The 15,061-nt window shown below is 44.6% G+C and overlaps 1 protein-coding gene across 1 annotated transcript in view; it reads right to left on the reverse strand.

Moving 5' to 3' along the window:
• The window catches only part of LOC137537707 (mucin-5AC-like), a 535,576-nt gene that overhangs the window by 203,842 nt on the left and 316,673 nt on the right, over positions 1-15,061 (reverse strand). Inside the window, exons 26-28 of the mRNA XM_068259643.1 lie at positions 11,035-11,163; positions 10,270-10,414; positions 6,746-6,789 (exon numbers count right to left, since the gene is read on the reverse strand). Of these exons, the coding sequence (XP_068115744.1) occupies positions 6,746-6,789; positions 10,270-10,414; positions 11,035-11,163 (318 nt within the window). The remainder of the gene's footprint in view (positions 1-6,745; positions 6,790-10,269; positions 10,415-11,034; positions 11,164-15,061) is intronic.

Here is a 15,061-nt window from a genome sequence, read left to right on the forward strand (position 1 = left end):
TGTTTCTGTTGTGATTCACTCTACTGCAGGCAGATAGCTTAGCAGTGCTGCCAGGCAACTAGTATTGCTTAAAAGCAAATCAATATGGCAGCCTCCATATACCTCTCACTACAGTTCTCCTTAAAGTCCTGTTTTTCTATGGACAGACTGTCAAATGCTTTAGATCCTGCAGTAAAGAGACAGAAAGATCAGCCTGACACTCCTTCCTCTCCTCTGTGCACTTCCTGCAAGCTGGTGCCTCCCTCCAGCCAATAGAAAGTGAGAGGCAGCTGTGAGCGCCCCACCCCCACATCATTCTCCAGGCAAGGAGAAGCAGAAGCCTGCATCCAGGAAGATCAGCATTGCTCCCCACAGAGAACACAGGACAGAGATAGGCAGAGAAGCAGAGGAGATAATACACAGCTCAGATCACATCACTGCAGCCTGTCCAGTACTGCAGAGGCTGCCTGTGAAGAGACATGGTAATGTAACTCTTCGAGGTCAGCCAGGGTCAGGAGCCTGGCAATTATCAGCTGTCAGCACCAACAGAAAGCAGCACACTGAGCACAGTTAATCTTTAAAGATTTTTTTTTAAAGAAACAAAAATAAATACTTAGGGCTACTATTGTACTTTTTTTTTTTTTTGCTCGCAGCAACATTGCGGTTTTCTATGTTCACCACAGAGCTTAGACTACTTGTGGTATTATAGCCATAGCTATCAAGGGACAGTCCCTCTTTGGGAAACCTGTCCTTCTGTTCCTCTTTCTTCCTAATTTGTCCCTCTTTCAGGACTCCTGTGCAGATCTGTGTAAATATATGAATTTTTCTTCTAAATATGTTATGTTTTTCCTATAAAATCTTTATGGTATGGGTGACTAGGGGTGTGGTCAGGGGCGTGGTTAGGGATGTGGCATGGGCGTGGCTTACATGTCCCTCTTTCTTAACGCAAAAAGTTGGGAGGTATGGCTGTTGTCCTGTAATTGCTGTGCATTCACGTGTGGAGTGGCGGAGCCCTACTCCGTGCATTCAAAGCAGGAAGAATAGGGAGACAGGGGGCTGTCACCGCTATTTGAGAACTTCAAAGACCACTGCCGAATGTCTGGTAAACAATACTTTTTAGCAGGGGGACGCTTGTTCTCTCCTGCAGATTTCCATGCTCAGTACCTTGCAGCCAACCAAACTGAAATTAAGAGGGGTGATGAGGGACACTCTGGGGGCCCCTGTAGACTCTGGGCCCCTGGGGCTATTTCCCCCTTTGCCTGTATTGTAGTGCCGGCCCAGTTCAAGGGTGATAATGGGAAGTGGGTTCAGGATCCAAGAGCGGAACTACAGCCATTTCAAGTTTCTTCAAACCAGTGGCGTAGCTACAAACCTCTGGGCCCCGATGCGGAATCTGGATGTGCCCCCCCCCCCGGCAACAACATCCCCCCCTCCCTGGGCAACACCCGACGGAGGCACACACATATCAAAATCCCTATAGCCAGCTATAGGTCCCCCCAGTATAGGTAGCCAGGCATAGGTAAGCCAGTATAGTTGCCCCCGGTATAGGTGAGATAGGCAGGCGCCGCCGGTATAAGTTAGATAGATAGGTGCCCCCAGTACAGGTTAGCCTGGTGGGTGCCTCTAATATAGGTAGACAGAATAGTTGCCCCCAGCGTAGGTTAGATAGGTAGGTGCCCCCAGTATAGGTTAGTTAGGTAGGTGCCTCCAATATAGGTAGCCAGTTTAGTTGCCACCTGTATAGGCTAGCTAGGTGCCCCCAATACAGGTTAGATAAGTAAGTGCCCCCAGTATAGGTTAGATAGGTAGGTGCCCCCCAGTATAAATTAGATTAGGTCGGTGCCCCCCAGTATAGGTTAGATTAGGTAGGTGCCCCCCAGTATAGGTTAGATTAGGTAGCTGCCCCCCAGGATAGATTAGGTAGCTGCCCCCAGGATAGATTAGGTAGGTGCCCCCCAGTATAGGTTAGATTAGGTAGCTGCCCCCCAGGATAGATTAGGTAGCTTCCCCCCAGGATAGATTAGGTAGCTGCCCCCCAGGATAGATTAGGTAGTAGGTAGCTGCCCCCCAGGATAGATTAGGTAGCTGCCCCAGGATAGATTAGGTAGGTGCCCCCCAGTATAGGTTAGATTAGGTAGGTGCCCCCCAGGATTAGGTTAGATTAGGTAGCTGCCCCCCAGGATAGATTAGGTAGCTGCCCCCCAGGATAGATTAGGTAGCTGCCCCAGGATAGATTAGGTAGCTGCCCCCCAGTATAGGTTAGATTAGGTAGGTGCCCCCCAGTATAGGTTAGATTAGGTAGCTGCCCCCCAGGATAGATTAGGTAGCTGCCCCCCAGGATAGATTAGGTAGGTGCCCCCCAGTATAGATTAGGTAGCTTCCCCCCAGGATAGATTAGGTAGCTGCCCCCCAGGATTAGGTTAGATTAGGTAGCTGCCCCCCAGGATAGATTAGGTAGCTGCCCCCCAGGATAGATTAGGTAGCTGCCCCCAGGATAGATTAGGTAGGTGCCCCCCAGTATAGGTTAGATTAGGTAGCTGCCCCCCAGGATAGATTAGGTAGGTGCCCCCCAGTATAGGTTAGATTAGGTAGGTGCCCCCCAGGATAGATTAGGTAGCTGCCCCCCAGGATAGATTAGGTAGCTGCCCCCCAGGATTAGGTTAGATTAGGTAGCTGCCCCCCAGGATAGATTAGGTAGCTGCCCCCCAGGATAGATTAGGTAGGTGCCCCCCAGTATAGGTTAGATTAGGTAGGTGCCCCCCAGGATAGATTAGGTAGGTGCCCCCCAGGATAGATTAGGTAGCTGCCCCCCAGGATTAGGTTAGATTAGGTAGCTGCCCCCCAGGATAGATTAGGTAGCTGCCCCCCCAGGATAGATTAGGTAGCTGCCCCCCAGGATAGGGCAGGTAGGTAGGTGCCCCGCCCCCATAATGGAGGGGGGGCCGCAGCCGCGGGGAGGACAGCCCGACCTCTCCCTCCCTTCCTCTCCCCGGGCCCCCCCCCCTCAGATGCAGAGTGAGCGGCTCACGGAAGCGCTGTAGGCAGAACTCACCTCCGTCCCTGGTTCCAATCGCCGCTGATCTCCTCTCTGGCTGGCTCTGTATAGATGCTGTTACACACGCAGCTTCCTGTTTAGCCGGTGTGTAACAGCATCTATGCAGAGCCAGCCAGAGAGGAGATCAGCGGCGAGTGGAACGCAGGGAGGTGAGTTCTGCCTACAGCGCTTCCGTGAGCCGCTCACTCTGCATCTGAGGGGGGGGGGGGGGGGGCGGGGAGAGGAAGGGAGGGAGAGGTCGGGCTGGCCTCCCCGCGGCTGCGGCTCCCCCCTACCAGCGCGCACGGGCCGCATGGCCCTCCAAACGGAGATGGGCCCCCCGGGCCCCTCCCCCGCCTCCTCAGGAGCCGGGCCCGGTAGCCAAGGCGACCGCTGCGACCACGGGCCCTACGCCCTTGCTTCAAACACTTGCTAACGTGCTTTGCTGGATCAGGCAAAGCCAGGATGTAATTTATGGCTGTCCCTTTTTCCCACCCCTGGCTTCACTGCTAATTCTATTGGCTGTGCACTCATATATTGTCAAAAGAGGGGGAATGTACAAGGGAACAAAAAATTGCTCTTATATTTGTCACCTACCAAAGACAGAATCTTTCAAACATCCCTTTAAAAGGACTGGCGCTTAATATTAGGAGTGAGAAGAGTATGTGTGAAAAAACAAAGGAAAGTGCATTTGTGCTTTGTGCACAAAGTGTTTCTGTTGATAATGCTAATCCTTGCATGTCTGTCACATTTGTAATTAACTTTGGAGGAGAAAGAGAGATCATGTAATGCAGTGCTGTCCAACTTCATGGGCATGGAGGGCCATTTTTTTTTCAGACCCCATGGTGGAGGGCCGAGGGTTCTTGCTAGAGTCGCAGCCCCCCCCCCCCAGGAAAAAAAATGCACTTAAAGGACAATTAGATTGGCAGCACTTACCACAAAATGCAATTTAAGATGTCAGGGAAGTTGTGTGGCGCCAAAAACCACGGGGGTTCCGTTGCGTGTAGAGCGTGCCGCGCCGAAAAATGGGTGTGGCCATGGACCAGAATGCGGGTGTGGCCACGGGTGGAGACAAATTTACATGAATTTAGCAATGTGGGACATTAGATTAGGACAGTGGTGGCGAACCTTTTGGAGGCTGAGTGTCCAAACTGCAACCCAAAAGTCACTTATCTATCGCAAAGTGGCAACAGCAATTTAAACTACATACAAACGTTTTAACTCATACATGAACATTATGGAAAATCCAAGTTGAAAATAAACTGTGAAGATAAACAATTTCATCCATCCTACTCCTGAAAAATGTGGTTTTTTTTTAGAACCTCCCAGTTTTATTTTCCGTTTTAAAAAGCTAAAAAAGTAGGTTTAACGCTATTGTTTCATGATAACGATTTAGCTTTTCCATAGTCTCGCAGTTCGCAATCATGTGACCACCAACAAGACAAATTCAGCAATCATGAGGCCCCCAACAAGACAAATTTAGCAATCATGAGGCCCCCAAAAAATCATGAGGCCCCCCAACAAGACACATTCAGCAATCTTGAGGCCCCCAACAAGACAAATTCAGCAATCGTGATGCCCCCAACAAATCATGAGGCCCCCAACAAGACAAATCCAGTAACCATGAGGCCCCCAACATGATAAATTCAGCAGTCATGGGGCACATAAATAGACAGCATTTCACATAAATAAGCAGAATGCCCCTTTAATATGGTAGACACCTCTCACCTGGCTTCTAAATTCTCCTCTACTGGCTGCTGTGCCTGGCAATAGTGTTTTGGGCCGGATTGGGGATGATGTGTGGGCTGAAATGCCTTGCGGTGCTGCTGTGGCCGTGCTGCCGGTGATGCTGTGGCCGGGTGAGGTAGTGACAGGTGCCCCCCCCAGTTGAGGTAGTGACAGGTGTCCCCCCCCAGCTAGATAGTGACAGGTGTCCCCCCAGCTAGATAGTGACAGGTGCCCCCCTGGCTAGATAGTGACAGGTGCCCCCCCCCAGCTAGATAGTGACAGGTGCCCCCCCCAGCTAGTGACAGGTGTCCCCCCAGCTATAGTGACAGGTGTCCCCCCAGCTATAGTGACAGGTGTCCCCCCAGCTGTAGTGACAGGTGTCCCACCCAGCTAGATAGTGACAGGTGTCCCACCCAGCTAGATATTGACAGGTGTCCCCCCAGCTAGATAGTGACAGGTGTCCCCCCAGCTAGATAGTGACAGGTGTCCCCCCAGCTAGATAGTGACAGGTGTCCCCCCAGCTAGATAGTGACAGGTGTCCCCCCAGCTAGATAGTGACAGGTGCCCCCCCCCCCCGTTAGATAGTGACAGGTGCCCCCCCAGCTAGATAGTGACAGGTGCCCCCCCCCCAGCTAGATAGTGACAGGTCCCCCCCCCCCAGTTAGATAGTGACAGGTGCCCCCCCAGTTAGATAGTGACAGGTGCCCCCCCAGTTAGATAGTGACAGGTGCCCCCCCAGTTAGATAGTGACAGGTGCCCCCCCAGTTAGATAGAGACAGGTGCCCCCCCCAGTTAGATAGAGACAGGTGCCCCCCCAGCTAGATAGACAGGTGCCCCCCAGTTAGATAGTGACAGGTGCCCCCTCAGTTAGATAGTAACAGGTGCCCCCCCCAGTTAGATAGTGACAGGTGCCCCCCCCCAGTTAGGTAGTGACAGGTGCCCCCCCAGCTAGATAGTGACAGGTGCCCCCCCAGTTAGATAGTGACAGGTGCCCCCCCAGTTAGATAGTGACAGGTCTGAGCTGTGGGGCAGCAGCGGCAGCGGGGACACAGGAGAGGCCAGCGGGGCCACAATAAGAGGGATGCAGGCGCAAGTCATGCCTGCATCCCAGGAAGACGCGGGCCGCCAGTTGGACAGCGCTGATGTAATGGATACTAAAGGAGGAGGGATCCTTTATGCCAAACTTACTGTGGTCAATCAGGCATACACTTGCAGATCCATTTTGATCTATGCTTAATGTTTATATGGACCTAGTCTATATATGTGTAATTGAGGTCTGCCTGTCTATGGACAGATGAGTCTCCGACAATCCTCCTCCCTGCCTGTTCTTGTAATTTGAAATTGATTTCTGTTGCTATGTCCCTGTGGGAATTGATCCAATACCTGTGATACAGTTGGTCAGTGTGTGGCTTGCTGCCAATATGGTCTATTGCATTCATATTAACTGTTGGTTTTTGCATGCAAGAGAAACAAATGGAACAAATAGAATATTAAATGCATGCAGTTACAAGTGAATTGAAATCTGTAGAGTTGGTTGAAGGTATGCGCGTGTGCTGAGATGGATGTATTTCATATGCACTCGTCATCCCTTCCTCTCTATGCTGCTGTGCTTTGCCACAGTTTGCATAAAGTGAACAACTAATTTGGATGAGCTGCCTACCCAGTTCATCCATAGTGTTTGCGGACGTCAAGAATGCCTTTATTGAAAAACCCCTCCTCTATGAGTATGCCTATTTCCTGTTGCCTTGACAAAGACCAGGTGTTTAGTCGAAACATGTAGGCAGGGAGGAGGCAGAACCGGCTGGATCTCATGACTCACGTAGTTGAAACACGGAGCTCGGTCTTTGCGAGGACCATGTGAGCTGCCCTCACAATCCTTGCGCCACTGGAGTCAAAGTCAATACAATTTAAGAAACATAAATGGTAATTTATGTTAAGATATCTTATAATATATCACAGATGTAGTCATTTTACAGATTTAGGAAGATAAACTGAATAACCTACCATTAGAGTCAGGATGACACTGAATCCCATTTTCTGTGCAAAAGCTGAAAGACAAAGTGTCACATATTAGCTTAGAGCCTAACTACAATCAGATATATGATTTTAAATCTGGAGATAGAAAAGCATCACTACTTATTTTGTGTTTGCTGGTGTCAGCACTGTTATCGGTCTCACAAGAACAGGAAGTGCAGCAGAAACAATGTGCTGGTTCATACTGCGAGTGCTTTTCTAAGCACCAGGGTTTAAAAAATGCTTGCTTGCTCATGTAATGCTGTGCGTGATTTTATACAAAATCGCATCGCTCAAGTGAGAACACACACAAAGGATTACATTAGCAAAGGATTTTCAAATCACCGGTGCTTAGAAAAGCACTCGTAGTGTAAAACCGCTTTTAAACTTTTGGCTGTAGTACAGCTTTAAGAAAATTAAAAAAGAATACAGTTCTTTGGCTAATTCTATTGGCACATATAAACATTATTTCTGGGCATTTTTAAGGGATAAGCTGATTTAAAATGCACCATGAATGTGTTAAATCAGCTTCAGATTACTCCATGATCAGGGCCGGATTTCTGGAAAGGCTTTGAAGGCCCAGGCCTTGGGCGGCTGCAGCCCAATGGGGCACATGGTCATAAAAAAAGAGGATAATGCATATGAAGAAGGAGGCTGAAATTGGGAGCAATGCATGAAAAGGGGAAGCTGATGTCCAAGGGAGGTGTTGTAGTGTATAGATGTTGCATACGGAAGAGGCTGCACATGGAATAGGAGGGGTGATACTGCACAGGAGGGGAGTCACTACACACTTGGCTTAGGGGAAGAAAAAGTATAAATCCGGCCTTGTCCATAACCAAAAGTAATTTTAATAGATTACAGTTTTGTTTTGCCTATGGACCCCTAGCTCTCCCCTTCCCCTTTATTGTTGAGGTGAGCTGGAAACTCTCTGAATTGATGTTTAAAAACAGTTCACCCTCACACTATCCTTTATGCTGCATACCCTGTGGCCTAGCTCCAATGTCTCTGCTCTCTGCAAGTTTCCTCAGTCATCTCCGTTACTGCCATACTCCTAAATATGCAGCGGCAATAAGAGATAGCCTGAAATGATTTCCCCAGAAACGTTGTGGTAAATCTTAGGTGATAAGAGATAGCCTGTAATGAGTTCACCAGAAATATTGTGGTAAATCTTGGGTGATAAGAGATAGCCTGTAATGAGTTCACCAAAAACACTATGGTAAATCTTGGGTGATAAGAGATAGCCTGTAATGAGTTTACCAAAAACATTGTGGTAAATCTTGGGTGATAAGAGATAGCCTGTAATGAGTTTGCCAGAAATATTGTGGTAAATCTTGGGTGATACGAGATAGCCTGTAATGAGTTTACCAGAAATATTGTAGTAAATCTTGGGTGATAAGAGATAGCCTGTAATGAGTTTGCCAGAAATATTGTGGTAAATCTTGGGTGATAAGAAATAGCCTGTTATGAGTTTACCAGAAATATTGTGGTAAATCTTGGGTGATAAGAGATAGCCTGTAATGAGTTTACCAAAAACATTGTGGTAAATCTTGGGTGATAAGAGATAGCCTGTAATGAGTTTGCCAGAAATATTGTGGTAAATCTTGGGTGATAAGAGATAGCCTGTAATGAGTTTACCAGAAATATTGTGGTAAATCTTGGGTGATAAGAGATAGCCTGTAATGAGTTTACCAGAAATATTGTAGTAAATCTTGGGTGATAAGAGATAGCCTGTAATGAGTTTGCCAGAAATATTGTGGTAAATCTTGGGTGATAAGAGATAGCCTGTTATGAGTTTACCAGAAATATTGTAGTAAATCTTGGGTGATAAGAGATAGCCTGTAATGAGTTTACCAGAAATATTGTAGTAAATCTTGGGTGATAAGAGATAGCCTGTAATGAGTTCACCAGAAATATTGTGGTAAATCTTGGGTGATAAGAGATAGCCTGTAATGAGTTCACCAAAAACACTATGGTAAATCTTGGGTGATAAGAGATAGCCTGTAATGAGTTTACCAAAAACATTGTGGTAAATCTTGGGTGATAAGAGATAGCCTGTAATGAGTTTGCCAGAAATATTGTGGTAAATCTTGGGTGATAAGAGATAGCCTGTAATGAGTTTACCAGAAATATTGTGGTAAATCTTGGGTGATAAGAGATAGCCTGTAATGAGTTTGCCAGAAATATTGTGGTAAATCTTGGGTGATAAGAGATAGCCTGTTATGAGTTTACCAGAAATATTGTGGTAAATCTTGGGTGATAAGAGATAGCCTGTAATGAGTTTACCAGAAATATTGTGGTAAATCTTGGGTGATAAGAGATAGCCTGTAATGAGTTTACCAGAAATATTGTAGTAAATCTTGGGTGATAAGAGATAGCCTGTAATGAGTTTGCCAGAAATATTGTGGTAAATCTTGGGTGATAAGAGATAGCCTGTTATGAGTTTACCAGAAATATTGTAGTAAATCTTGGGTGATAAGAGATAGCCTGTAATGAGTTTACCAGAAATATTGTAGTAAATCTTGGGTGATAAGAGATAGCCTGTAATGAGTTCACCAGAAATATTGTGGTAAATCTTGGGTGATAAGAGATAGCCTGTAATGAGTTCACCAAAAACACTATGGTAAATCTTGGGTGATAAGAGATAGCCTGTAATGAGTTTGCCAGAAATATTGTGGTAAATCTTGGGTGATAAGAGATAGCCTGTAATGAGTTTACCAGAAATATTGTGGTAAATCTTGGGTGATAAGAGATAGCCTGTAATGAATTCACCAAAAACACTGTGGTAAATCTTTAGTGATAAGAGATAGCCTGTAATGAGTTCATCAAAAACAAACCAAAAAATATTGGAAACTCTGCAATGGAAGGGCTCTGTAGGTGTCCATTACAACAGACTAAACAGACCAGAACCAAGCTAAATGGAAGTGGTCAGCAGATTGTAGAAGGGATCCACTGTGAGGCCTGGTGCACACCAGAGGAGTTTTTCTGAGCGTTTTGAGTTTCTAAATCTGCTGCTAATGTTATCCTATGTGTCTGTGCACACTGGAGCAATGAGGTTTTGTAAAAATACCCATAGCATTACATTGGGAAGAGGTTTTGAAACCTCTAAAAGCTCTTCCCAATGTAATGCTATGGGGTTTTTTACAAAACCTCATTGCTCCAGTGTGCACAGACACATAGGATAACATTAGCAGCAGATTTAAAAACTCAAAACGCTCAGAAAAACTCCTCTGGTGTGTTTCAGGCCTGAGTGTGCACATTATAGCTGTAATGCAGTTTGAACAAAGCCTCTTTCGTAGTTCCTATATGCTGTATGAACATTTAAGTTGATTTTGTGCACTTCCAAAAACCTCACCCATACACACGTCCACAAATTTACATGACCCTACCAATATCTACACAGGCAACAGGAATGCTATTTAATAAAAAACAATTAATGTATTCCCTAGACTAGACTATATGTATATTTCTGTATATCAAAATGCTAGTTATACTGCAAAAAAGGCAAATCTTTGTACCATTTTTCACAGATATTGCAAGATTCAACTTCTTCTCCCAGGTTATAATAATTGCCCTCATTATCCAGACAGCCACACTGAGCCACACATTGCATCACATCTTCATCAAAGTAAGGTCTTTCCTTTGAGCATATAGGATAACATCCTGTTGTGGATCAGGAAAAAACATATAACATGAATTTACATGTATCTATATTCATTCCAAAAATGTTTGTACTGATAACATATTTATTTCAACTGAGAACTGTTCTGTCTGGCGTTGTATTGTTTGTTCTGTGTTTGCATGCATTTATCTATGTGTGTATGTATGCAGGTGGTAATTTCGATCTTAGATATATTAATGTATGTGTAAGTACATACCGTATATGTCTGTGTATTCATTTGTGGATTTGTTTTGGGTACTGGCGGGCATTTTGCCAGCATTGCTTTTTTGGCATGATCTGATTTGGGATCCTCATATGTTATGTTTGCACTGCATTTTCATTCATTGTGAACCCATCTCCTTAAATTCCCTTTGAATGCTATAGTACACCTCAAAATATTATCAAATGGGTTAAACATGGTCTCAAGTTGCTAATGAATAATATACTGTAAATCAAGGCATTATTAGACATGTCCCACATATGAAGATATGGCAAACTTATAGCCTCCCAGGACGACATCACACCTATTACCACCAGGCATTCTGTGATGCTGATGCAGTTATTCCCCACATTAGCAAATGACTAAACATGACACTTCCTATGGCTTATAGAAATGTCTTACCTTCTAAGCCTTTTAGGTCAGAGTAGCATGTGCCATTTGGATTTCTGCAAGTTTTTAAGCAAGGAGCTCCACAAGCCTTGTAGTGCCACTCACAATTATCATCATTATTGTAGATATCACAAAACATGGCTAGGGAATGGAAAACAATAGACTATCATGAAAATGTAGAATTAAAAATGACATCTAGCTTATCTTAGACCAGTGTTGCTCATTTTAAAGAATGCAAAGGACTTGTGGGTATAATGCACATGTGTGAGTGATGCACACGCTGCATGCTGAAGCTTATGCTGCCCATACACGGTACAATAAAAACGTTACATTTTCCTATTCATTCGACCAAAACAATGAATGAAAGTTTAAAAGAATCTTTTTTCGACCAAGAAAGAAAGAATCGATTAACCGATTTTTAAAAATAAAAATCCGATCGGACATGTTGGAAAAGTCGGAATAATCGAACAAAATGATGTAATAATTGTACCATGTATGGGCAACATAAGCGTTTTATGCCATCTTGGAGTTTTGCTCAGCGGTGGAGGGGATTGTGATATAGTAATGTAGTGAGCCATGCATTATGTGCTACTTCTGATTACATTTGTTGTGGAAAGACACTATAATATGCATCTGATTCACTGGCGCTTGTGGTAAACCAGGTACTCTTCAATTGCTGCTGCTGTGCATGTGCTTCAATCATAGCATGCTTCTGTAGGTAGAATCTGCCTGGTAGATCGTTATGACTTGGTCATTTGCTAAGTAGCTCCCTAAGATGAAAAAGTATAGGCACCTCTGCTTAAAGGGAACCTGAACTGAGTAAAATTATTTAAAATAAACACATGAGGTAACGTCAAATGAACATTACATAGTTACCTTGCCATCAGTTCCTCTCAGAAGCTCACCATTTTCTTCTGACAATGATCCCTTCCAGTTCTGACAACATTTTGTCAGAACTGAAATATATCAGTTGCTGTCAGTTATAGATCAGTTGCTGTCAGTTACAGCTGAGAGGACATCTGATGTGCCAGGTAATGTCCATGTTTCCCTATTGCTCAAGTGGGCAATGTTAAAGTCTAACAGTGTGCTGATTAGAATGCTGTTATGGGGTAATGGCCATTTTCAAAATGGAGGACGGAGAATTCCATTGATCACAGTGGACTAATGGGAAGCAGGAGAGGAGAAAGGGGTTGAGGATTAGACTACAAGGGAGGTAAGTATGACCTGTGTATGGTTATTTTTACTTTTAATTTTTAGTTCAGGTTTTCTTTAAGGTCATTTAAATGTTATTTAGTGTAATTATTGTGCTTCCCCAAGAAGAGAGGGGGCCATATGCAATTCACTTTTTCTCCTGAGTTTTCTCCTAAGTGATATTTTCACAGCTTGTCATTAAATGCCTTTTAAGCCACCAGCAAGCAAGGAAACACTCAAAATTATTTTGACTGTACTTTTCCTCCAACTTTTGGGTACTTTTTCAAGTTTAAAATGCTGAAAAGTTAGTTTAAAGAGAAGATGAAAATGATTTTGTAGGAGAAAACTCAGGTGAAAAAAATAATTGCATATCGTATATTAATTCTTGTTCCAAAAGATAGAAATAGAATTTAATGTCATCATATTTTGGAACATCAAACTAACTTTCCAAACCTGAATCAAGAATTTTTTTATAATTTTCTTTTTCCACGTACAAGAATCTACTTATACAGGCACTTTCCAACCCTTATTAATTTGGGTGTTGTGGGGGTCTTTTGAGTGTGATTCTTTTGGGGGTGTCTGCTTTCCTTGGTGATGGGTCTATCTGTTCTGCTGCATTCTATTGCCGATTGTACATGTTTACATGTTCAGTATAGCTTCCTGGACACTAATTACCATATTTTTCACCGTATAAGATGCACTTTTTCTCCCCCAAAATGGGGAGAAAAAGTCCCTGCATCTTATACGGCAAAAACAGGGGATCCCCAACTTATGAACATGCAATCTATACAAGCCGAGCACTAGAGGGAGCCACGTGGAGGAAAAGGATGTGTGCAATCCCAGCGGGCATGACGGATTAGGTAAGCGAGCTGCCGCTACACACATGGGGAGGGAGCGGAGGCACGCAGGGGAAAACGGGAACACACTGGGACGGAAGCGGACATAGGAGATACAGGAGGACGCAGGAGGACATTGGAGATAAAGGAGGACACGTGGGGGAGACGAGGATACAGAAGACACATGGAGGGACACAGGAGTACACATGGGGATACAGGAGAACACATGGGGAGACATAGGGACAAATAAGGGCACATGAGGGGGGGGCAAAGGACGACAAATAAGAGACACAGGAGGACACAGGAGGACATTGGGGATACAGGAGGGCATATGGGGGAGACATGTGGGGCACAGGATGACACGTGGGGATACAGGAGGACACATGGGGAGACATAGAGGACACCATTTGGGGGATAATATGTACAAGACGCTCCTGGAACAGGGACGCACCAGGTTTAGTGTATTTTGGTTTTTGCGCTCTAAACCTAGGTGCTTCTTATATGGCAGTGGCAATGGTGCCTTATATGGGAGCAAATATAGTAAATTGATGTTTCCATGAACTGTGACTAGGGCCTATTTTTGAAGTAGGCCTTATATTTCCTGAAAAATCATACTAGAGCTTAATATGGCGGTAGGTCTTATTTTCAGGGACAGTACTAAAAAAAAGTTATGTTTAAAAAAGTGCCTGAAATAATAAATAAGACTAAAGCCTTGTACACATGGGGAACATTTTATTTGTAAAAATAAGCAATAATTGAATGCACAAAAAATGCATACCTGGGGCTTCCTCCAGCCCCATTCAGCCTGATCTGTCCCTCTCCATCCACCTCTGTTGCATCATTCTTCCTCTATGGCTTCCAGTAACTTCAGGAGTCGGGGCTTACTGCGCATGTGCAGCCCAGCCACGCGCCCCACCTCGCTCCCATAGATGGGAGCATTCTGCGCCTGCTGGAGTGCTGATTCATTTCAAAGAACCGCACACCTATCAGTGAGCTTGCTGGTGCTGGATACCTGTTGTAGCAGTCAATCCAGTAATCCAAAGAGGGATCCGCTCACAGACTTCAGTAACAAAGTATGTTTATTGTTCCATATATATATGTCAGTCTGCTAATGCCTTGACAAAGGGGACCACATTGGCCCCAAAACGATCGTCGGTGTAGACGACTGCTGATGTCTTACATGTGTGCATATGGAACAATAAACATAATTTGTTCCTGAAGTTTGTGTGCGGATCCCTCTTTGGATTACTGCTGGAGTGCTGAAGCGCAATGTGGGAGTGTGCGGCCGCACCGTGCATGTGCCAACTGGCCGAAGTTACCAGGAGGATTGCGGAGGATCCACGAGGCAGAAGACAGAGGCGAGGGAGTGATCAGGCCAAAGGGGGATGGAGGAAGCCTCAGATATGTATGAATTTTTAATTTTAATTAATCTCAAGTACACTTTAAGGGAACAATAAACTATGGTGCTTGGGCATTTTACATGAGCACCAGGACGGATCACTTCAGCAGATACCCTAACTGTTGAATGTCAGTACTGTTTACAGAGCTACAAATGATTTTTAAACAATGTTTCCCTTTAAATTTTGCATCATTTAACAATCCTCTTGATTACGAATCATTAGGCATTTTAGTTGCAGTCTTCTGCTGTTATTCACATCACACCGCTTAACGGCTTTTAAATTTATTCAGAACAGTCTTTCATTGGTCATTTTACAAGATCTTATTTTGCGCTGAGTACGTAGTTTAGTATTTCTTTTTCCCTGAAGCCTTATCATATGCTTGAGATTACAAGAACTATGCTGCACTAAGTTCTCACTGTGATAATTGTTCGAAGTGAAGAAGATAATGCTCAGCAAACAGAAAAGATAAAGTCCCATGTGATTCTGTGTGACAGCTACACTGACAGAAAGCAGCAGAATGTTATGTTTTCCTTACTGTACAGCTCTGGATTTAACATAACAATGCAACATGGCTTCTTCCAGTGCTTGCTGTACTGTGACCTGGGGGTGAAT

This window comes from Hyperolius riggenbachi, chromosome 11 (assembly GCF_040937935.1).
Source record: "Hyperolius riggenbachi isolate aHypRig1 chromosome 11, aHypRig1.pri, whole genome shotgun sequence".
NCBI classification, from domain to species: Eukaryota; Metazoa; Chordata; class Amphibia; order Anura; family Hyperoliidae; genus Hyperolius; species Hyperolius riggenbachi.